The 25013-nt window shown below is 32.1% G+C and overlaps 3 protein-coding genes and 1 pseudogene across 8 annotated transcripts in view; 3 read left to right on the top strand and 1 right to left on the bottom strand.

The window, feature by feature from the left end:
* The first annotated feature begins 603 nt into the window (after positions 1-603).
* Positions 604-3527, top strand: LOC120071887 (uncharacterized). Of its 4 annotated transcripts, none has more exons than XM_039024307.2 (4): positions 604-737; positions 1368-2716; positions 2817-2990; positions 3079-3527. In XM_039024307.2, the coding sequence occupies exons 2-4, from the start codon at positions 1373-1375 to the stop codon at positions 3316-3318; spliced, it is 1758 nt and encodes a 585-aa protein (XP_038880235.1). In that variant the 5' UTR covers positions 604-737; positions 1368-1372; the 3' UTR covers positions 3319-3527. The 4 variants fall into 4 exon arrangements, with proteins under 4 accessions (XP_038880235.1, XP_038880226.1, XP_038880259.1 ...); XM_039024298.2 differs by having other exon boundaries at positions 617-737; positions 1321-2716; XM_039024331.2 differs by lacking the exon at positions 604-737 and adding an exon at positions 753-820.
* Positions 3528-7104: 3577 nt separating this feature from the next.
* Positions 7105-8197, bottom strand: LOC120070799 (ESCRT-related protein CHMP1B pseudogene; annotated as a pseudogene). The gene has a single exon (XR_016532175.1). The product of XR_016532175.1 is annotated as an ESCRT-related protein CHMP1B pseudogene (transcript).
* A 2018-nt stretch (positions 8198-10215) lies between these two features.
* LOC120081710 (Amino acid dehydrogenase family protein) lies at positions 10216-18729 on the top strand. 2 transcript variants are annotated; one of them, XR_005482939.2, is made up of 16 exons: positions 10216-10673; positions 11209-11811; positions 12113-12242; positions 12326-12527; positions 13750-13836; positions 13913-13972; positions 14076-14162; positions 14437-14508; positions 14669-14724; positions 14933-15018; positions 15917-16007; positions 16100-16257; positions 16366-16446; positions 17280-17360; positions 17848-17921; positions 18219-18729. XR_005482939.2 is itself a non-coding variant. In XM_039036805.2 (16 exons), the coding sequence occupies exons 2-16, from the start codon at positions 11250-11252 to the stop codon at positions 18292-18294; spliced, it is 1914 nt and encodes a 637-aa protein (XP_038892733.1). In that variant the 5' UTR covers positions 10216-10673; positions 11209-11249; the 3' UTR covers positions 18295-18729. The 2 variants fall into 2 exon arrangements, 1 of the variants encoding a protein (XP_038892733.1); XM_039036805.2 differs by having other exon boundaries at positions 16366-16457.
* Positions 18360-25013, top strand: part of LOC150038830 (uncharacterized) — a 9317-nt gene continuing 2663 nt past the window's right edge. Inside the window, exon 1 of the mRNA XM_090314602.1 lies at positions 18360-18419. Within this exon, the coding sequence (XP_090170728.1) occupies positions 18360-18419 (60 nt within the window). The remainder of the gene's footprint in view (positions 18420-25013) is intronic.

Raw genomic sequence — 25013 nt, 5'->3', positions numbered from 1 at the left:
GAGTTTTAAAAAAAGATGCTAATTTTATAAGATAAAAACTTAAACGTGTTATTTCTAACAGTTTGCCAAATTATTATTATTGTTGTTGTTGTTACTAGTTAAAAAAGGAAAAAATTGATAATAGCTTAAGATTTTATTTTATGTTTCCCTCGGGATGTATATGGGTTGGGTTGGGTTGGGTTGGGTTGAGTGTACGTTTAGGACCAACCTGAAAATTTGGTTTGGTTGGGTTAGCAACTCAAATAAAGTCTCCAACCCAACCCATTCTTTAAAAATCGGGTTGGGTTGGGTTGTCGGGTTATAATTTTTTTCTTTTTAATTAAAAATATGTAAATTTATATACACCACATGACTAATAACTACATTCTCGTAAAATTGAAATACTAAATACCAAATATCTATGATATTTATAACAAACTTTAAACAAATACAAATATCATAATAATTTTTAAAGTAGTTAACAAATTAATCAATATAAGATAATCAAACTTCAAAATATATATATATATTTCGAGTTGGGTTGGATCAATCCAATTTTTAGCCAAAATACGATCCAACCTAATCTAAGAATAAAACTAACCTAATCTCACCCTTAAAATGAATGAAATTGTTACTAAATACATAAGCACTTTTTTGATGCTTGATTAACCAGGAACGACCTAATTAAATTCGCCTTCTACTCCGTTGATTCTCTGCTTTGTCGGAACTTTCAAGAATCTCCCTCGAAACCCATTGACGTAAACTTTTCTTCTTCTTTATCACAATTCATTTGAAATTCAACGACATTCAACATTTACGTTATCTATTTTCCTCTCTGAATGTAAACTTGGCTCGATGCATTTATATTCCGAGAATAAACTTTGAATTATTTCTGATGGGGTTCTTAATTTGAATCGAGTGGCGATTGCTGTTTATGATATTTGAATTCTGGAATTAATGTATCGACTAATTTGTCTTGCCGTCTTGTAATTTTCGCTATGCTAAATTTAATTAGACGTTAACCTAATAATTTGTTGTTTTGCCCTGCATTCTCGTTGGACTGGATGTAGTCTTATAATTGTTGATGTATGTGTGTGTTCATAACTTGATACAGTGATTAACCAGGTTTTTATGATGTTGAATTTGGCCAAATTGATTGTTTATCCTTTGTATTGTTAGTTTAGATGCAATTGAATTATATTCTGTATGCTGCATTTGGATTTTGATCTCTTAGGGACACACTTTTGTAACGAACTGCAAAATCTTTCTTGCTTCTCATCCTTGGTTGTTTTTTAAGTTCTAGATGTTCTGATTTTTTGTTCCTTCACTTTCTTTTGTCAGCTTTTGGATTTTGTGTTCATTTGACAACGATATTTTTCTTCCACCAGTGTTGATGGAGAAAAGATTTGTTCATAAACAAACAAAAACCGCAGATGATATGGATGCTGAGCAAACCAAACTCGATGGTTTGACCTCATTGTCACAAGTGCATTCTTCAAGAAGGAAGAGAAAGAGAAACGACATTGAAACTATTGATGGGATTAGAAAGATGCAGAGTAAGGGTGTGAAAACAGTTGAGAAAGAGGTTGAGTTGGTTGATGAAATCTCGGGGTTGCCTGAATCTGTGATTCATCATATATTGTCATTCTTGCGTAGTGCAAAAGAGGCTGCTCGAACCAGTATCCTGTCGAAGAAGTGGAGAGATGCATGGAAGTCCTTTTCTGTACTAACATTTGATGAACGCTTCTTTCTCAAGACAGAAGTCGATCTTAGTAGAGATAATCGAAGGCAGACGTTTATTGACTCCATTGATAACTCCTTGCGAAGTCACCTTGCACAGAACTTGGGCATTTGCAAGCTAGTGTTACGTATAACCCCAAAGCTTGTACCGTATCTGAAACAGTGGGTTGAAATGGCAGGGGCAAATGGCTTAGGTGAGCTTGATATCCATGTTGAGATCACACATCAACGTTACAAAGTGCCACCATTTATGCATTCTATCAAGACTCTAACTGGATTGAGATTGCACGGTCTTAACTGGTCGAGTTTTGAGGCTTCAGAGTTCAAGAATTTGCAAAAGCTGTATCTCCGAAGGCTACAAGTAGATCAGCAGATAATCCAGCAATTGGTTTCTACCAGTCCTTTACTCATGGACTTGAGAATTATAGAATGTCTAGGATTAAAAAACTTGGAGATTTCGGGTTTTCAAAAGCTTGAAAGGGTTGACTTGTACCAATGCCATGGTCTGAAAACGATCGAGTTCCAAGTTACTAGTCTGAAAACATTTTGGTATTGTACAAAGAAATATTCATGGTGTAAACTTAACTTAGAGTCCTGTACATCCTTGAAGAGGTTGGCAATAGAGGACCCATCTATGACAGATACTTTCTTTAATAAGCTACTAGTCAGCTTTCCAATCCTCGAGAAATTGGATCTCAGCAGATGCAACAAGTTCAAGATTATTGAAATATCAAATGCCAAGCTTCGGAGTCTAGGCTTGAGAAGTTGCAAGAGACTGAAAGCTGTGGATATTGATACTCTAACTCCTTGTTCGTTAGACTATACAGGCCACCATATGGTTTATGTGCTCGGGCGGTTGCATCTAAACAAAGCAAAGTTTTCTTTGGTTTCAAAAAAGGAAGACGGTGAATATAATTTTCCAATTCGAAATATTGGCATCCAGTCTTTTCTTCGATGTCATTGTAATGGTTTTAAAATTATCGTCTGGTTTTGCAAGGTAACAATGGCCTCCTCCTGTTTTTGCATACTTGTTCCTGCTACAACAACAATCTTAACGCATCACTTGTTCTCTTTCTTGCATATGATTGTGAATCAAGACTGTTATAATTTACGATGGGAGCAAAGAAATCTTCCTTCCTCCTTCCCCCAATCTCAAACTTGATGTTATCAAGCCATCTACAGACGTCAAAGATTTATTAGACGATTTGTTGACAAAAGGTCACCCGGAGAGGATTATGGTCGTGCCATCTCCCAGCAGCGAAGTGTTGAAGGTAAATCTAAATCTTTAATTCACATTAGCCAAGCACACTTTTGAGTCAGTTCTGTATTAAACATTGACAAGCTATTAATGATATGTAGGTGTTGCACAGAATAGAAAGAGAAGCGGACCCGAGTTGCTGCAGCTACATTAATTCAAACAGAAAATGCTGGCGCCATTTCTTGGAGGATGCCAAGATTATGAACAATGCAGGAGTAGAAGATATATCAGGTTGGTTCAATTTTCTAGACCAAGTAACTATTATGAATCTACGTTGGGAGCCTCCTATGCATTTTGGTAAAGTATCTCACCATAAGAAAGACAGTGATCAAGGGCTATGAAGAAATATTTGAGTTTCTTCATAAATAATATCTAGCTGCATTTTTGTGGTTGAAGTTTTGGGATTTCTAGTTCTGATACTTTATATATTTTATTTTTTTTCATATGAGGAATGAAGGAATGTTGTGAGCTGTATCCCTTTTTATCCTAAAGAATGTAATGCTTTTAGTATTTTTAGTATTAGAGTAATGATAGCAGGCTTGCTTTTGAATTTTCATAGTGTCAATTAGTAGTTTAATTTGATATTTTATTCTGATTAACGTGATAAATTACTAATTTATTTTAGAGTTATATACTTATATTTGCTTAGTTATTTTATTTTGGGTAATTGCAATTTTAATAAAAAAAAAATAAATTGAAAAATCGGCATGTATCCCTAAGTTTTACTTTTTTGCAAATATGGCAAATGACTTCCGCGTGACAATCTGATTTCTATGTGATTGTTATGTGATTGTCATATCTGCAATTACAAAAAAGTTGAAGTCACAATTTTGGTTTTTTTGTCATACAATGTAATTTTTCAAATGATCTAGTATTGGTCTCTTTCTATGTATTATGCATTGTGTTTGGGGGGTTTAAATTTATTTTCCTTTGTATAATATAAAATTACTATGAAAAGGAAAATTCCATTCAATTTAGATAACTAGCATAACATCAACATGCTTTGGTATATTGCCGTTGTATTAGGGCTGAAACTTTAAAAATCGAGAGTTAAAAGGAAGAACAAATTGGTTCACTTTTTGGCGATGAAAGATTTGAAAGTATTTTAAAAGGTGAATATCTAAATTTTAATAGATAGATGTTGAAAGATTACTAAGATCACGTTTGGTAACTATTTCGTTTTTTTTTTTTAATTTTTGAAAATTAAATCTATTTGCTCTCAGATAATTTGCATCTTTATTAAATAAAATAATTGAATTTTTAGTTAATTTTTTTTTTTAAAAAAAAAAGTTTTTAAAAATTATTTTAAGGTTTAATTTTTAAAAACTAAAAATTATAGGGTCACAAAATGGGATCTATATTTATTTATTTTATTAAAAAAAATATACGTATTTTGGTCCTTGTGCATAGTATTAAATTTTCGTCAATGTCGATATTTTACGCTTACATAGGTTCGATTATCAACATGAGAGGGGAATAATGTTTTTATTACATCGTAGAAAAATCCACAAAACATAAAAAGTAAATAACAAAAGTAAACAACAAAATGTCACTAATGTAAATATAATATAAATATCAGACATGTTAATTTATTTAAAAATCATAAAATGTTTATTTACTAATTCAAATTTATTTTTTTAAATTTTTTTCTAGAGTTTCCATCGACATTAACATTTCCTTACAATTAAGACCTTGATACTTTTGTCAACATCGACATTTTAAACTTTCAAAATTGTGCATTTTTAGTTTAGTTTTGAATTTAATTTCAATTTAGTCCTAGATTTCAAAATGTTACCATTTTACCCTTGAGATTTGAGTTTTGTTTCAAATTGCTTACTAGGTTTTAAGATTTACACTTTTAACCTCTATTTTTCACTAAATCTCTTTTTCATGTTTAATGTTGGTGTCTACTAATTAATTTAAAATAATTATAATAATTATAATTAATGAAATATCACTGCTGAAATTAAATTTAAAATTTCATTTCATAATTATTTTTAATTAATTAATGGATATTAACAAAAAAGACCGAAAGTGAATGTTTAAATAAAAAATCGAGATTAAAATTGTAAATCTCCAAATATAATAACCAAATTGAAACAAAACTCAAATCTCAAGAATAGAATTGTGACATTTTGAAACCCAAAGGACTAATTGAAATAAAATTCAATTGAATATTATTATAAGTTTACATATATACCTCATGCTATTTATACTGTAACTCGTTAAACTTATCCATAAGAGAAATTTTTCCATATATTTGTTTACCTCTCGGTAAGTCCTATAAGTTGTTTGTGAGATTAGGGATAGTTAGGGGATTAGCAATTTTCGACTATTTATTAAGTACTTGATAGTTGGTATTTTTTTGGTTTGTCGTATTTATGTTATTGGAATGTCTTGAATCTGATACCGGGTGCTCAAAACGATCAAGTATACTGTATAAGGGTCATTGTATTTGTATTTGTATTATTTACGATTTTAATCCGATGATTTAGAGAAGTACGCTATATAAACTTAAGTCTAGAGACGCTTCTTATATGTAATTTGATTTATTTTCTCAAGTAGTAAACTGTTCTTCTTCTGCCTGTGAACGTAGCTAACACACTGTTAGTGAACCACGTAAATTTGTGTTTGTTAACCCTGTAACATATGTAAAGTCTATGTCGTAATGCATGCCATAGGTCCTATAGAGTATGTATATGCTCAATAACACTAATATCATTCTTACTAGTGCATATATACACCATGCATATATACATCTATGCATCTGGGGATAAGTGGGGAGAAATTAGTTATTTCGGTTTGTTTGGTTTAATTAGAAATTCTGCTTAGGTTGCTATTTTATACTTGATAAGATTTTGTTCGTTAGTTAACTTTCTTTTTATAGAGATTGAAGTTGTTGCTAAGAAATTAGCAAATGCACCTATTTCAGAACTCCCAGAGTAAAAAGATTTTTAATTATAGATGCCCATTAACAGCTATTTTTACAACTATTTTTACATTTTAGGTAGATTATTTTTATACCTATCATGGAGAAGACTTTCAATTGTTATGTTTATATTTTCATTTTCACCATCTTATTCAATCTCCATGTGTTTAAACTTTAATTTTGGGCCATAGAAAACATAAGTGAAGAACGTACAAACTGACATGTAACTGACATGGCCAATTAACTGAGAAATTTGAGGCTGCCAGCACTGTGATTTTATCTCAATAATCATTGGATTGGGAAGGAAAGATGCATCAGCAAAGAATAAAGAGTGAGAAATTAAAATAGCGCAGCAAAATAAGAGACACGAAGGTACATAACACAATACAAAATTGCAAAAAAATCAAAACCCATAAAAAAGAAATTCACTAAGAAATTTCTTCCTTATCCCAATTACAAGAATACTATCTTGATGCATACACTCATATATTTACCAGTAGTTTAGTACCAAATCTCAAAACGACCAAAGTTTAAAGTGTTTCTAACAAGATCGATTTGAAACCAAAATCATAAACTCCTTTGATAGTGTTTAGAATCCATCACTTCCTTAAACTTTTCTACGCGGGACAATTACTCTTTTAATATTTTGTCAGAACCCTACCATTGCTAAATACAAACTCAAGGTACTCAATGTCTCTATTGTATATCTAACCATTTGAAATTGTCTACCACGTTGTGACTACTCTCCAAATAATTTCTCCCATTAAACAGAACACCTACACCCATATTTTCCTTTAAGGAAGAGGAATATGCCCGTGCAGAAAGAGAGTACGCGGGGGGGCGGCGGGGGCTGGGCTTTACATGAAGTCACCCAGAATAGACACTCAATATGCAATTTGACAAATCAAAGTAAAAGGTAAGTGTGGCCAATTAATTAGAAGCATTAGAAATTGAGAATATGTAAGTGTGGCCAATTAATTAGAAGCATCATACTTCAACCAATCCCAATGGACTAGAAAAATCAAGATTTCAATTCTAAAGAAAAAGTCTCATCTCTCTCTCCAAAACTTCCAAGAAAGTTGAAAGCAAAGCATTGAATGCCAACCTGCCCAAGAACAGCTTGAAACAAAATGCCTTCCCAACTCTAGGACACATCGCAAAAAGGTAAGAGATATCAACTCAAATACTCAAATAAACATGGTGGAAAGGATTATTTTCGAAAAGGATTCAGTTGTAATATGCATTGCAGTATGCAATAATCATATCACATATCAAATGCTTCAAATTTATACATATTATAAGTTCTCGTAGCTACTAAATTACAAATCAGTAAAATGTAGATTTTACAAATCGGAGATCATAATTCTTGTATAAATTGTTACCCTCTAGCCTTAAGCTCAGCAAGCCGCCTTGACAAGTCGTCCTCGTCGATTTTCTCGGTCTCCCTGGCCGGCACAGCATGAGCTGCCGGCTGTGGAAGACCCACAGAAACCTCCAATCCATAGTCGTCGGCCACCTGTTGCATCAAACTGTTAACCTCTCCCTCTGGCGTCGACAGAGAAGTTGAACCCGCCATCGCATTCTCCATAAACTCAGCCTGGACTTCCATGTTCACAAACTGCTTCTCAAATCGATCCATGGTCTCCGACATCTTCTGCAAATTACCAGTGGCCAAAGTAGTTTCCAAGGATTTGACTATCGAGCCCATAGATTTGTTTATGGTTGACATCTTTGCCTGCGTATCGAGACGAGCCACAACGGCATCGAGCCGCGAAGCGAGTCGGAGGTAGTTCATCTGCTCAGTACGCTTCCGAATTGCATTCTCTGCGTAAATTCGTGCTCCATCCATGTTCCCTTTCTCCATGGCCTTCTTGATCTTCAGCTTCTCGGATTTTTCCTCTTTCTCGCACTTTCTCGCTTGGCGTTGCAGTGATTTCGCCGTAAATTTCAATTCCATGATCTGGTTCAACAACTTCTCCGTATTACCCATGATCGGAACAGTAATAGGTTTTGTGAAGGTACAAAGAATTTTTCAATTTGAAATCTAGGGTTTTGAGAGTGCTCGGATATGGAGAACGAAGATGCGAAATTCGTAGATGGGAATTGGCTTCACAGCGTTCATTCCCCGTCCAAAATTAACCAATGATTCGACCTTTCCCGTGTGGGGCTCACTAATTTTTAATTGGAATGGATAACATTTTTAATTTGAGATAATAAAAAATATTTTAAAAAAAATTACAAATATAACCTAGTCCATTTGTAATATTCTTCTACTTATTAGGTTTCTGGACCGAGACGAATTTATGAAAGAACCAAGGAACACGAATTTATGAAAGAACCAAGGGACACAAATTTATGAAGGAATCAAGGGACTTCGTGACGTTTTACACACACATATATAACTCGTTCATTTTACAAAACTAGCATCTTGATAATAATAGTTTTTCTTGATCTATTTGGTAAAAATAATTGAATTTGAAGAATATTTTAAAATATATAAGATTTTGATAAATTATATAATATCTGAAAATTTAGTTGAATTGTTAAATTTGCTAAGATATACCAACATAAAGGTTTAAAAGGACTAAATACAATCGATAACTAAAAAAAAAGTTGTTTTTTCAAATTAAATCTCGATGGCTGATCTTGTTCGATCGATGAGAAAAGTTATTTCAACGTTTTTTTTAAACAAAATATTAATTTTATAAAATGAAAACCTTGTCATGCTTTTTTTCTTCTTCTTTTTTTTTTTTTTTAACAATTTTCCAATATTTTGATTATATAAGCTCTTATTTTAAAGTTCTGAATATGAGCATCTTTAAGTGGTTGACAGGGCTTATGTCATCAGAATTGGTGGGGATTGCTATTTTTATCTTTTTTGGTTAATTTTTATTGTTTGAATTTTTCAAAATATATTTATACATTACTTTTCTTTAATTTTTTTCACATATGTGTACATATTTATATACACATTTTTAAAATTCTAGTAAATTATTATTACGAAGATTGAAGGTAGGAAGAACCCTAGTTTTATTGTTTTTTTTTTATAAATATTTAAGTTTCATTGTGTGCTTTTATATATTTAAGTGAATAATTCTATAAAATTTTATAGTAATTTCTTAATTAGCATTATTTAATCTAGATATCATATATTAATGCATTCAAAACTATATTCAAGTTAAATTATAAATTTAGTCCTTGGTTGTGAAAAATATGACTAATCAAATTTTAAGTATTCAAATTTAATTCTAATAACTTTCGATTTTGTATCTAATAAATCTCATAAAATATTTAAAATATTTAAAAAAATCAATTGTTTTATTGTATTTTTAATTAAATCTTTATTTCCAAGTTTAAAGTCAATAGATATATTATTTTTAAAAACAAAAGGTTGAGTACTACATATTAGACACACAAATAGAAGAATTCAGGACCTATTATATATTTTTTTTAATGATTAAGAATTATATATAGAATATTCTAAAAATTGGGCTAAAATTTTGATCTTATACAAACTAATATTTCCCTACATGAAATTCTGTATCCGCCATTATTTCTACTAGCTATAGAATCTATTGTTGATAGACTTCTACAAGTGATATGGTCTAACATTGATAGACTCCAAGAGGTAGATATAAATTTTGTTATATCTGTAAACCGTTTACATTGTGATAGATTTGCTAATACGTTCGATCTGATTGTTATAATTGCAATTACCCGATTTTTTTATCTAATATTTATTTGATCCATTGAATCATTGACTTCGAAGATGGTATCTAGTATTTTATTCACTGACCTATGTTCAGATTGTCAAATTGTTGACAACTCCATAACAATAATTTGCAGATAAAAATGTTTGTAATGGTTAAAATATGGTAATGTTATATGTCATGAGTAATTTTGGACCAAAACGATAAATCAAAATATTAATTACCATATTCAATATCTATGATTCAAGTATCAAAATTTTGTTTTTAAATTTTTTTTATTTAATCACTTTAAAGTCATTTTTGGATAATCTGTCTATCACTCTCAAATATAATCAATAAATTAATCTATTTTTAAATGTACTTTTTATCTTTAAAAAATTGATTATTTAAAATCATAAAAAAATGGAACACGCTTTAATAAATAGTTTTTTCTCTACCCAACAAAAACAAAATCAAAGGTGCTTCTAATTATAATAAATCTAAATATATATATATATATATATATATAAATGAAAAAGTTATAAAATTTATTAAAAAATAAAATTTTCCCAAAAAATATTTCAAACACAAGATTTTAAAAAAACAATTGAGAAAGAAGTGAGGAAGGTGAAAGAAAGATAATAAATCCAAAAGAAAAATAGAGAGAGAAAGGGAAAAAAAAAAAAGAAAGGAAAAAAGAAAAAAAAGGAAAGGAAAAATTGAGAGAGAAAAGAAAGTAGAAACTGGAAAAAGGGGAAGATGGTATTTGCACATTGTTCTTCTTCTGGCACGCGTCACAGGGATCAACTGAATTCTCTCTCTCAAATTTTGCTCAGAAACCATTGCTACTTTCTCCATTCCAGTTTGTTTACGACGAGAATTCGATTCCACGCGCCACTGGAATAAGCTTCTCTCTCTTATCCCCTGCCAGAAGTTTCGTCGGCAGTGGATGATCAGAGAACCTACTCACAGATGTTCGATCTCACTCCGGTTTTTGTCTACTGGAACTCTTGTAGCTGGAGCAAGGAATAGGAAGCCTGGATGAAGGAATTTCTGCTCGGCTGGTCACTAAGATACTGTAAGTCTTGAATAGTGAATTTGTGGCCCAACTGTACTGTTCATTTCTTCAATCTTTACATATTTAACGTTTTGAGATCGGGAAAGAGCTTCCAATTTGAAGTTTTCTTTAGCTTCTTGGTTGCTGATTCTAATTTAAGTCTTTATGAGTTTCTGGTAATTCAAGATTTCGTTCTCTTTACTGAATTTCGGATGCAATTGACTGAGGATGGTATTCTTTGTTTTTATTTTTATTAACGGGGGCTCAGATGTTTCGGATAAGACAGAAACTCTAGCATGGCCCTTGCTTGTTTATCAATTTTGTAAAATTTTCGCTTAGATTAGAGATAGCAAAAGTTTGGGAAAAGAATAGTTGAAACTTGAAATCATGCCCTAGGTAGAGAATTGTAAAACTGAATCAACTTTGACGACTTGTACTTCTATATTATCTGGAAGTGTACATACGATGATATTTTCTACAGCCCCGGGGTTAGTGTCTAGAAACTGAAAATTCTTTTCGGAAGTTAGAGTAATATGGTTTCCTTCTATTCCAACAGAAACACATTTTCTTGGGGAATAGGTGAAATTGACATGCTGGATGTTGCTACCAATCGGTGGATTAGGTATGAATACCTCAATGGATGATATGAACTTGATTCAGCAGGCACAGAGACATCACTTGGTAGTTCGAGAGCTTGGCGAAGAGATTGATTTGGAAATTGGACCTGGAGATGATGATCCCTCGTTTGCTAGCACTCCTATAATTGGTGGACCAGTACGGGAACCATCTGCTGAAGATCATGATGAGAGTAAGCATGTGGTATTGGTTTCGCAACTTTCCAATGATGACCAAGATATGTCAAAGACACAACCAGCCAAAAGGAAGAAGAAGGTTGTGAAAAGATGGAGAGAGGAATGGGCTGATACATATAAATGGGCTTATGTTGATGTGAAGGATGGAACTGCCAGGATCTTTTGCTCTGTTTGTAAGGAGTATGGCAGGAAGCACAGGAGAAATCCTTATGGAAATGAAGGCAGCCGAAATATGCAGATGAGTGCACTTGAAGAACACAACAACAGTCTACTTCATAAAGAGGCTCTTCGGCTTCAGATGGCCTCCAAGGACAAGATTACTGTTGATAAACCAATATATGTAAAAGGTAGGATTTTCCACATTTTTTATGTTCTTTATGTTATTTCTCCCTGTTCTTTGGGTGAAATCACGTTTTCAACTTTGGAGGCCAATGTTCTATAGAGAAAAAAGATAACATTCTTGGAATTTCTAGTTGATCCATTGTACTCATGTTGATGAAATTAATATTTTGAAGATTGGGGCTTGTGTGTGCTTTTTACCATTCTCATACCTTTTTACTATTTTCATACTTGCATTTAATTAGTATGAAGCTTTTTTGTAATCTTTTCTTACATTTGTCTTTTTATGGTCATTATCTGCAAACGAAGCTCTCATGTCAAAAACTGCGGGATCGATCATTGAAGCTGCACTAAAAAGGGATCCTCACGAAGTTGAGTTCATACAAGCAGTACAAGAAGCAGTTCATGCCTTGGAACGGGTTATTGCCAAAAATTCTCAGTAAGTTTGCCATGAATATATAAAATTTTGATATTCTATTATTATAGTTAAAGAGTGGGGAGTTATAAGTCCTATTATTTCAGCTATGTCAACATTATGGAGCGCTTGTTAGAACCTGAGCGTATGGTTCTTTTCCGAGTTCCATGGGTGGATGACAGAGGTGAGACACATGTCAATCGAGGCTTTCGAGTTCAATTTAACCAGGCTTTGGGACCTTGTAGGGGTGGTCTTCGTTTTCATCCATCGATGAACTTAAGTATCACCAAGTTTCTTGGTTTTGAACAGGTAGCGAACTGGATAATGTTATTCTTTTCCTATTTGAGAAACGGGATGTTGTTGTTGAATGCTACACTATCAGAATGGCCTTGGTCTAATTTTATTATAAATGGATAAAGGCTGATTATTTTCACTTGGCGTTGCTGCATATTCCTTTGAAGTAAATTTGATTGGATGTCTTGATGTGGCAAAGGCCAGGCTTTAGGCCGGAGTGGTTTGTGATTGTGTATTGCAAAGTAATCGATAAAGGGGGGGTTTTTTTTTCCTTGTTGTTGTCGAAGGAAATATTAGAACATGGGCTGGCCACTTTCTAACAGACATGAAGGAGTGTAACATATTTATATCTTTGTTTGTTACCTATTTTTTCGTTTCTTCTAAATTTTATATGTATTTAAGGTTTCTTTAGTTTTCTATTATGTTGTTAGTACCCTTGTGTGCGTGTGTGTGTATGTGTTGGGGAGGGGGTGAAAAGTAAATTCTTTCGTCAAAGCAAATATTGCCATAAAGGTAACAACAGATCCTCTTTAGGACAAAAATCAACCAAATGTGTAAAAAGCACTCCGCACTCAGGTTGATGCTCTCCACTGGAACATACTACATTCTAGTTCTTGAATTGTATCAGCTTGAAAAGAACCAATTGTCTTATAAATTATTTTTTGTTCAATATGAAGTTAAACAACAGCTCACCATCCTAAGATAGAATCAAAATGAAAATTCTAACAGATTTATCATATATGTTCGTCGTACAAAGGTGCCATCCAAACCATCTTTTCCCATCCTGGTGTGATTTGTACAAAACTGAGGAGACTCAATAAAACCGTTTCTTTGCTTGATCTTGTGGAGTATGTTTTTGGATTTCTTTGCTCAACTCCCTCATGTGGAAAGAACCTATTCTTGGCAGTTATTCTTTGAAGAAGGAATCTAAAAACTTTTTTGCTTAATCTTATGGTAGCTTTTGTATTGGACCCTTCGGCTCGAGAGAAAAAGAAGAATTTCTTTGGGAGAAGAGAGGATTTTTGGGGATCATGCAGTTTTCTTTCTTCCCTTTGTGCAAGCTCTACGATTTTTTATTTTTTATTTTTATTTTTTTTGTAGCTACAGCATCATTTCTTTATATGTTAGTTGGAATTCTTTTAATAACTTGGCACAGTTGAGACCCCCTCCCCACTCTGTAAATCTTTTTAATCTTTAATGAAGTTTGTTTCTTACAAAATCTTTGGTCCACTGACAGACCTTAAAAAATGCATTATCACCCTACAAATTAGGAGGGGCAGCAGGTGGAAGTGATTTTGACCCAAAGGGAAAAAGTGATAATGAGGTAAGTTGTATACTATTATATGATGTCATCTATTTTAACAATTCTATAGCTTTTAAAAGCTCTTATACATTAGCAGATCATGCGCTTTTGTCAAAGTTTCATAAACGAGATATATCGCTACTTAGGCCCCGATAAGGTAATTGGAGAAAATTGACTTTTTATTCCTTTAATATTCGTGTAAACTTTCAGGTTCAAGGTTCAGCCTGTAATGTGATATGCTAAATTGTAATTCTTGTCAGGACCTTCCTTCTGAGGAGATGGGTGTGGGTACTCGAGAAATGGGATATCTTTTTGGACAATATAGACGGTTAGCAGGTCATTTTGAGGTACTTCAAAACTCTTAAGTACCAAAAAAAAAACGCATCTGATGTGAACAATGGAATATAGAAGGCAAATTTTGAGAAAGAATTGTGTAATTTGTTGCTGGGCCTGTTATGAAATCATTTTAGGACCTGTTATGGACTTCATACACATCAGCATAACCTGTTCAATGACTGATCATATATTGCAGATTACACTCTGAATGAATTTCATTGTAAGGTATATAGTTGTCCTTGAAAAGAAACTTAAAATATATATTATGGATTCTTACTCATGCAGGGAAGTTTTACAGGGCCGAGGATATTTTGGTCTGGGTCTAGCCTCCGAACAGAAGCTACTGGATATGGTCTGGTAATTAACATCATATCTTTTTTATGCTCTATCTATATGGTGGCCAGGTTTCAATAGGTTCAGATATAGCTTGATCGTGGCTTCTTAGATGGGTTGAAGTATCCCTGAACACGTTAGGGTTATTTGTATTAATTTTGACAATTTTCTCATGCACATGCAGGTTTTCTTTGCACAGCTAATACTTGCAGACATGAATAAAGAACTTAAAGGACTAAGGTGTAATACCCATCACTAGAATCTCTCATTAGTTTCTAGGAGTTATTTACCACTTAGTATAGAAGTACTTTATTTAATGGCCGAATTTATGCTGTTGAACATATTTGCCATGCATTTAGGGTTTTTAGAGCTCTATCTTCATACAATTTTATTGGTGCCTGAAAGCCTCATCTTTAATGCAACATCCTCTGACGAATTTTTACTCTAGATGCGTTGTGAGTGGTTCCGGGAAGATTGCGATGCATGTTCTTGAAAAGCTTATTGCTTATGGTGCCCTCCCCATTACTGTCTCAGGTGATTCTCAGATATTTCTTTAAAACCACGACCTACATAATTGAGGTAGAAAGTGCTGTAGTACCTTTCTTCTAGCTTTCAAGGTCATCTTCATTTTCATTACCCAGGCTTTCACAACTAGGTGAAGGAATTTTTTCAATAAGTTCTTTATCGGCTAGAAATTTAAATACCAAATAAATATGTTTTTCATGCAATTAATTGTTAGCTCTTGCATGATGGAGAAGGCTCTTTTTGTTTGAAGTCTAGTCTGTACTGCTAGATAGCGTGAGTTTTGTGGATGTCTCTAATTATTTTCTTTATTATTATTATTATTATTATTTTGTTATTTTTAATTGTCTTTCTTTCATTTTAAAGCATCATCTTTACCGTGTGCATTGCATTTTTGCCAAAATATTTACAGAAAGCATCACATAATGGAGATATTGGACTTCCTGCTAAACATGTATTAGGATTCACTACATCTACATCGACTTGATTTTGTTGTTAAACTATGCAGGAGCTGTAAGTTTCTGCATCGATACTTAGACTTCTAGCGGATTATTGTATTGAGGCATTATGATTATTTTCTGAATTATGCTGTGATTTAAAGTACCAACGTGACATTTGTTTTTCTTTAATGATCTCTAGACATAATTTTTCTTAGAGTTGGATTATCTGCAACATAGCAACATGAAACATTCATGGTTCCATCTGAGTTAGATTTGTTTGCATATTCTAATAGACTGATAATTAGATGAAACGAGAAGTTTATTTCTCGTCCTATATTAGCTACAACTTAAAATAGGATCAATTATATTTAATTTCAAAATTAAAGGTCTTGTTGGTTTCTTGGTATTTGCATGCAATGAAGAGAACTCATAGCTTTTCTTTTAACATGTTACAATCATATATTTTTCAGATTCAAAGGGATATTTAGTGGACGAAGATGGATTTGACTACATGAAGATATCCTTTTTGAGAGACATCAAGGCTCAGCAGAGAAGCTTAAGGTGTGATCACATTTAGGTTATATTCTTTCAACAATTTTTTGCTATCATTTTAATAACTCATATTTCTATGTTCTGCACTTTGTCACTCTCAGGGACTATTCGAAGACTTATGCTCGATCTAAGTATTATGATGAAGCTAAACCTTGGAATGAAAGGTGCGATGTTGCATTTCCTTGTGCTTACCATAATGAAATTGATCAAGCCGATGCCATAAACCTGATTAGTTCTGGCTGTCGTATTCTAATAGAAGGTAGTAAACACACTTTTAGTTTTTATTTCCATCTGTCTCTCCCTATTTTATTTTATTTTTTGCGTGTGCGCTTACTGGTGGTCGCTTGGTGGTACCTTTTCCCCTTAGGTTCAAATATGCCCTGTACTCCTGAGGCTGTTGACGTGCTGAGAAAAGCTAATATTCTCATTGCTCCTGCAATGGCTGCAGGTGCTGGAGGGGTGCGACTCACTTCATCGACTCTGTGCATGATGCATGCCTTACAAATATCTAAAAGGAACTAGTTTTTCTCACAAATAAAAACTATAGATTGCTGTGTTTTATTTGAGCTCAAAGTTTGAGATGATTGTTGAGAGATCTGGGTCAAGGAAAAATAGTTTTGGTTGATATGGGTTTGCTGGAATATTCAGAGCAGCTCACTGCTATGTTGGTTCACCTTGAAATAGGAGAATGGACTCTTCTGGAAGCTCCAAATTAGAAAGCCATTGATGCCTAAAAAATTTAAGCGATGATCAGAATTTGGGGACATTTGATGATAAGCTCTTCTAATTATGTTACATGGTTAAAATTACAGAATGCTCTTAAAACTTTGCCAGGCAACTAATTTTTCTATGGTTCTTGAGAAGATTTAGATCTTAAGCACTAGTTCTGAAGTTTCACAATTTACACTACTGTTTTAAGCACCACTTATTTTCGGATATTTTCACCATGTTGAAGTGAATCCCCTTAGAATGCAAGGCCACAGTTGAACAGATCTGTTCCAGTAAGGTTGTTGAAGTGAATATCATAGTTAGAAGTGTAAGAAGCACCGAAAGAATCTATAGTTCAATAAATATGAAGAACTGGAATTAACATTCATGATTCAACTCTTCGCATAACATTGGCCTTCCAAATATTCTAGTTTCAAATTTAGTTGCAATGCATCAGACATTTGATTCATAAGTTTAAAGAGAATGAACTTGTCAGACGGCTCTGGATCTTTCCATTTTTATTGCTTATTAAAAATTTAAGCTTATCTGGATATTGTTGCTTCCTTGATGTAGGTTGTTGCTGGAGAACTTGAATTAAACCATGCATGTAATCTGATGCATTGGTCTCCGGAGGACTTTGAATCTAAATTGCAGGTGAGGGGCATCTTTTAGCCTGTCCTCTAGTGCGATTGTTTGGTTAACGGAAATACTTCTGAATTTCTTATTTGCCAGATTCAATTAATCAACATTGTGCATGTTGTCAAACCTTCATGGTACTATCCTTTATAAATTTCTTATCGGTGATGAGAACCACAACTGAATCAGTGTACTCAATATGATCAATCTAACATGAAGCCGGTACATTTGAGAAATGTAAAACTATTGATCTGACATTTCTGCCGGTTGGACTTTGCATGAAATATGACGTTCTATGCTCAGTCATCTCGAACTTGAATTTATTAATTCTAAAATTAAAAAAGGAGATAACAATGTTGGTTGACTGCTGACTTGAAAATTAATTTGTTAACCATGTGGAGGTTATCATTCCCATTTTATGATCGAGCATGCAATTAATTTTCTTATTTGTTTTATTTTGGGGTTTAAATCATGTTTATGGCTTTTCCATCATTTTAACTTGCAGGAAGCTATGAAACAGACATACCAGAGAGCCCTCAAAGCGGCAGCTGATTTTGGCTACCAAAAAGAGAGTCCTGAGTGAGTTCTACTCCACTTTAGCTCAATCATGTGATTGTAAAATGTTTTATCCGCTTTGAATTGTTGAATTATTGAGAGGGGAAGTAGTTGGAATGAAAAGTAAAGAAAAGGACCCAACAACCTCATTCACCATTTTGCGCTCTTTTTTTTTATTTTTTTATTTTTTACTTTTCCCGCAGTTTATCTAACCACACAAGTCAAGTATCTTATGCTTAATTAAAGAACATATGTGTATATATATTGATAAGGTTAGTTTTTCTTATGCCTCGTGTGTTATTCATTTTGCTTGATAAATAGGGCTCTTGTACACGGAGCAGTCATTTCTGCTTTTCTGAGTGTTGCTCAAGCCATGACCGACCAAGGCTGTGTATAATAGAACATTGCACACGGTAGGAAGGTTTTCAAAAGCTGCTTTCTTCTCCTGTGCCAAATACAAAGATGTCCCGCAGAAGTGCCCTTGTCAGCGAGCCATGTATTGTACATGGATTTCAAGATCAGGTAGGTTAAATTAACGCCCAGAAACTAAAGTTATACGACACCGTTGTCTGAATCATATACACACCATGCCCACCTGGGATCTCAAAAGGCTGAAATCAAGATTGGAACTTGTTGTAAATTACTATTGCAGCTTAGGGTAGGAAAAGGCCTCAAGATTTCTGAACTGGTATATGTGCTATCCATATGGCCAGTTATACTTCCTCCCTATATGTGGTTGTTACTCTCTTGTAATACATAGAGATGAGAAATAAAGATTTGTTTATCTTTACAATTGAATATGTTCAATGACACCATCAAGCTATTCCTTGGAGGGGCTGCTTCTGTTGCTATTCTTTCACTTAGCTCGCACTCTCCTTTTTATTACTCTCTTTTTTATTTTAATCTGTGAGTGTCTAGGCGAGCTTACGAGCATCTCGACTAATCTCATGGAACGATCCGTCTGACTCTACAATATTTGAGTGTCAAGAAAACATATTGTATATTAAATCTTAAGTAGGTGACCACCATAAATTAAACCTATTCCCTCTTAGCTCGTTATAACACTTTCCTTTTGTTCCTCATTAAAGAAAAAAGGTCCTTAGATTGTTTAAGAGGAATTTTGTCAAATGAGCAACAAAATACTTTAGCCCACAGCAAAAGTCAAAGAACCTATGCTAAAGTTAGATAGAATAGGGGTCTAATCTGGTTTAGTTTTTGAAGCTAGAAAGGTCTAGTTTGAAACTTTTACATAGTTCAATCTTTCTTTCTGCTTATAATGTTAAATTTTTAGGACAGATTTATGAATAAAGAGACTCACAAATCAATTTGATGAAGATTGGATTCAAAGTCTTCTAAGTTTAAAGTTGCACTGTTATAGACTCCATTATATTTTCTGATTGAATGAGCAGTTGTTTTGAAAAGCTATGGTTAAAAATGAATTCAAAAGCTTGAGATAATTATTACTAAAAAGAAAAAGTGCCTACGAAAATAATGTTTCATGTTGAAGAAAAGGCATGATTATAGCCGTGGGACGGTTGATGCAAGATGTTACAACTTGCTGACAAATTTCATAAGTGAATTAATGTGTATTTTAACAAAAAGAAGATAAAGATATTTTCAATCAAAGTACGCATGTTTCATGTCTTATTTGCATTTTTATCTCAACAAATGCCAAAAAAAAGTATTTGATCAATAGATTTAAAATTCTTTGTCCATAAACTTTTAAAATTTTTGCAATTTAATTATATATTTAAGTTAAATTTCAAGTTTAGTCTCTAAATATTAATGTTCGTGTCTACTAGGTTCAATAAACTTTCAATCTTGTGTCAAATATATTATTGATATATTTGACATCTTTCAAAATTTAATGGATGTATTAGACGCAAAGTTAAGCTTTAGTACTTTAATGTACGGTTTAGACAATTGAAAATTAATTGACTTCTTATAAGGTTATTAAAATAACATGCGCCACGGTGAGTCTGCTAGAATTCTATCTAGTCATTCTTGGACTTTAGCAAGACCCTTTCTCTTGTGGTATATTTGACATCTTTTAAAATTTATTGGAAAGTAACTTTTTAGTAGGAACTTATTAAACAATCGGTGACTATTAGACCTTAAATTTAAAGTTAAAAGAACATATAAATAAAATCAAATTCGAGTATCATAAGGCACACCCCTTAAATTTAATCTAAAATTTAATAAGAATTTTATTTCTAAACTTTCCATTTATGTCTTATAACATTTACCAAAGTATTTGAGGCTCCAAACTCTATCTCCATATACGAAATTTACATAAATAAAATGTCTCTTTTCTCCCTAGCACCAAACGACAATAGAGAAAAGTCTGTACTACTAGACTACCATGTTCTATTTAGTCATACATTTATTTTAGGTTTAAACTATAATATAACCTTAAAATTTGACCTTTGTTTTAATGTTACCCTTATATTTTTTTCAAAATTTATAATATTACCCTTGACCTTTTATAATTATTTCTATAACTATTTTGAAATAAGAATTTACTAGAACTTTGGATGAAAATTGGAGTCTAGGACGGGTGTGGTGATGTCCAAGTTCCTAATTTCACGTCATTCTAATGAATTTTTATTATAAGGCTAGTTTCATAATATTCATGAAATATTAAGGGTAACATTCCAACATTAAGGGTCTATTGGGATTGACTTGAGAAAAATGTTTTTAAAAAAACTCATTTTTATTTATACACTTTTGATAAAAAAAAAAATAAAAAAAAAAAAGAATTAAAATACACTTAAAAAAAGCTATTTTGAGTACTTGCCAAACACTCTCATCTCTTTCAAATGATTTTTTTTTTTTTTTTTTCTATATTAAACACTGTATTCCAAACCAGCCTTAAAAAGGATAGAAATATTTTTTAAAATAAATGGTAAAGTTGAGAAATACTTTTTTTTTAAAAATAATTTTGAAAAAATTACCTTTTTAGTTCCTAAGTTTTGAATAATATGTTATGATCTCCGAATTTTCAAAATATACTTTTTAGTCTCTGAAACTTTTAGAATAGGTGTATTTCATCCACAGTTTTCAAAATGTAACTTTTGATTTCTGAATTTTTTAAAATAGGTTTAAAAAGGTCCCGACAGTATTTTCTTTATTATTTTAAATTAGAAAATTAGTTTTGAAAAAAGACATCTTCTATCTAAAATTAGTTTTGTATTTTAAACTATATAATTATATAAAATAATTTAAAAAATATATACTTGAGAGAGCTTTTACACACATTCTTAAAGTTTGGGAATTAAAAATGTATTTTTTTTCCTCCTCCCTCTGTTTGTAGACTCATTGTGTAGCTCGTTATGATGTTGGTTTTGCAAATCGTTTTGGGATTTTTTTTTTTTTTTTTTTTTTTTTTTTTTTTTGGTATTTGACAATTTAGAAGATGGAGAATTGGGTGGTAGACTTCCCGATTTGGGTTGTGGATATTATTAATGGTGACTTGTTGTTTCCACCATCCCTTGCCCCCCTTGAGTTGAGTTTTATTGGATTTTTTTAAAAAGAAAAAAATAGAGAATAAAAATGTGTACTTTTCAAATCTAGAGACCAAACAAATATATTCTAAAAAGCTCTAGGACTAAAAAAAATTATGTTTGGAAGACGGAAAACCAAACCTACTCTTATAACTTTGGGAACTAAAAAGTTAGGGCATCTTCGATAGAGAATCAGAAAACAAAAATTTGAAAACAATGAATTCAATGAAAACGAGTTGTATTCGAAAGCAACAAATTCAGTGAAAACTGTATTTCATGTTTTAGATATGCTTTTGGTAGCAGATTCAAAAATTGGATTCTAATTTAACAATTATTTAAAATGTGTCTGATACAATATTTATAAATCACAAAACTAACTGTAGTTGTCTACTGAATATTAGTTTACAATGAAACTATTATTAATTTATTTATGAACACGTTATAAGTTTAAAAAAAAATTGAACAGTCATTAGTTTATAATATTATATAATTTATTACATTACATAATACATAATTCAATCTTTAAAAAAACAAATTGAGTTTATAATATGTTATATTGTATTTTAAAATATTTTAATCTTTATTTAGTATAATTATACATTTTAAAATTTAAAAATACAAAAAAATTGTTTTTAGAATTTATATATTATGAAATACATTTTAGAAATGAAATTCGATTAACTAGTAGACATACACACATATCCAACTCAGTAAATGTGAAAATATAAAACAAAGTCTGTATTATCAACTAAATACGGACCTTTAATATTAATATGGTTGTTTTCAAAACTTATTAGAGAAATATTGTTGTTTTGAGAGTTCGAGGCTAGAAGTTGAGGGTTGAGGATCCGATTAATGTAGAGATCAAACGTTGAGAACTCGACATACAAAGAAAAACTTGGAAACAATATGTATATTAGGGTTGTCGAAGGTTGAAATGTCAACATACATAAGTCGAAACTTCAACTCTCGACAAGGAAGATAAGTGGGTGAAGGAAATCTCGCTAATTTTGTGGTGAGGATCTCGCTCTAGAAATCTAGCTAATTTTTAGGTTGTCGAAGGTTGAAGTTTCGACATACATAAGTTGAAACTTCAACCCTTGACAAGGAGATAAGTGGGTGAAGAAAATCTCGCTAATTTTGTGATGATAGGGTTGTCAAAAGTTAAAGTTTTGACATATAAGTCAAAACTTCAACCCTCGACAAGGAAGATAAGTGGGTGAAGGAAATATCGTTAATTTTGCGATGAGGATCTCACTCTAGAAGAAAATCACGCTAATTTTGTGATAGGGATCTCGCTCTAGAAGGGAATCTCGCTAGAAAGGGAATCTCGCTAGAAATGTGGACTGAATCTCGCTGGTAAGGTGAGCATCGCTAGGAAGACAGTTTGTTAAAAAAATGCTTGAGGATCTCGCTCATGAGGAGGATCTCGCTTATGAGGATCTTGCTCATGAGCAGGATCTCGCTCATAATTGTCTTCACTTTATTTACTTTTCATAGAAATATATATATGACCAATGAGAAAAAAAAAACTAATAATCATTAATGAAAAAATAACAACAATAATAAAATTTTGTTACAACTAATAACTATAATTGAGTAAGTTTAATGAAAGTGCATATATTAAAATTGACTATAATTGAATAAGTCTAAAAAAATATGGTCAACCTTGATTTTATTATCAAGTAAATTAAAAAAAGGTGTGAGGTCCTATCACCATGCTGCCCTGTTCCGATTCCCCTGTGCGATTCCCTGCATGTATTGACCGACTGATCTGATTCCCCTGCTCTGATTCCCTGCATGCATTGACACATTTATGCCCCTCTGTCATAGCCTAATGCCTCTTCAACCACCCTAACCCCGTGGGTCGAGTGTTCAACACTCGACCTACATCCTTTTAAACCACCATCCTCTTCATTTTTGCTCACTCACTCCCTCGATAATTTTTGCCCCCTCTTCATTTTTGCTCACTCACTCCCTCGATAGCTCACTGTCCTTGATTTTGCTCACTCCTCTCCCCTTGATTTACTCACTGACCCCTCACTGCCTTCGAAAATAAGCCTTTGAAATCATCTTTCTCTCCTCCCATTTCCATTTCCATTTCTCTTCTTGTATTTCGTTTAATACAAATTATTCTCACACAACTATACTAGTATGTTACTCTACTAAATTTTTATTTTTTAAGAATAATTATAAATTTTATTTTAGTTCTTATATTATTGTTTTTTTTATAGATTCTATTTTTTTAAAAAAAAATTTGTAGTTGTTGTCAGATAAAAAATAACAAGAAAAAAGGGTGAACGTTGTCACTTTGAAGGAAAAAAGAGAACTACCATCGAATCTGCGAGTTGAATTTATGATATTTGAAAAGTTTAGTTTATTCTTATGATATTTGATTTATTTAGTATTAACTTGTTTCTAGTGTTAAAATGTTTAGTTTATTGTTATGTTTAAGAAGTTGATATTTATAGTTTAATACAAAATTATTGTGATAGTTAACAAGTTTAGTATAATTTCAAAAATTTAATATAGTTTGAAAATTTTAGTTTCTTCGTATGAAAATTATTGTTGTTATGTTTATTGTGATAAGTTGATATTTTCTAGTATTAACTTTGAAAATATACTTTAAAATAGTTTGAAAAAGTTTAATTTAATTTAATTTTTTATTTTGTATTAAATTTGAAAAAATAGTTTTAAAAAGTTTGTCTCGTTTTAATTTGAAAAGTTTAATTTGTTGTTATTTTTAAAAATAGTTATAAAAAGTTTAATTTATTGTTATGTTTAAAAATAGTTATAAAAAGTTTAATTTATTGTTATGTTTAAAAAGTTGATGTTCATAAAACTTAAAAAGTTTATGTTTATAAACTAAAAAATTTAATATTTTTTAATATACTACAGTAGAATTGTATTTGAACAATTCATTGAAATGGTTGGGATGTTACTTACTGTAGATATGGGAGCAAATCAAATAGAAATAATATATAGACATCCTAATCTAGAACCATCAGGATCAATAAGGTTTATATCATTCCCTATGAACTTGATGTTCTCAATGGCAATGCCAGTGTCAAATCTAGTGCATTTGTATATAAATGTAAATAGAATAGGGGTGAATCCTGATACCTCATTTAACCAGTTTGAAGATCCAACTCAATGTATCGATCCTGATCCGGAGTCAGTTGCATCGCCATGTGATAATAAAGATATGGTGGCGAACAACCTGTACAGAGACTTCAGAACAGAAATAGATGACGAATTTGAAAAGTTGAATTTCGATAGTCGTGAACATGAGATACTTTCAGACACATTCAATAATTTGGATATGAATGTACTGAATAGCATTCGGGAACATGACCTAATTTTAGCTCCTGTGGACGTTGACAATACTCATATAAAGGGATGATTTATCAAGACAGGGAAATTCTATAACACGCAGTCAAATGTTTTGCAATAAAGTGTCATGCACCATATGAGGTTGTTGAATCTACACCGACGATTTGGACAATTCGGTATAAGAAGTGAGAGGAAGGTTACAAGTGGAGACTTCGTGCAATAAAGAAAAAATTGCATGGCTTGTTCGAGATCACTAAGTATGATAAACAACATACATGTT

The sequence above is a fragment of the Benincasa hispida genome, chromosome 1, assembly GCF_027475165.1.
Source record: "Benincasa hispida cultivar pf3 chromosome 1, pf3_genome.v1.1, whole genome shotgun sequence".
Classification (NCBI taxonomy): Eukaryota; Viridiplantae; Streptophyta; class Magnoliopsida; order Cucurbitales; family Cucurbitaceae; genus Benincasa; species Benincasa hispida.
Note: the sequence above shows the minus strand (reverse complement) of the source record. Positions and strands in the feature narration are given on the sequence as shown.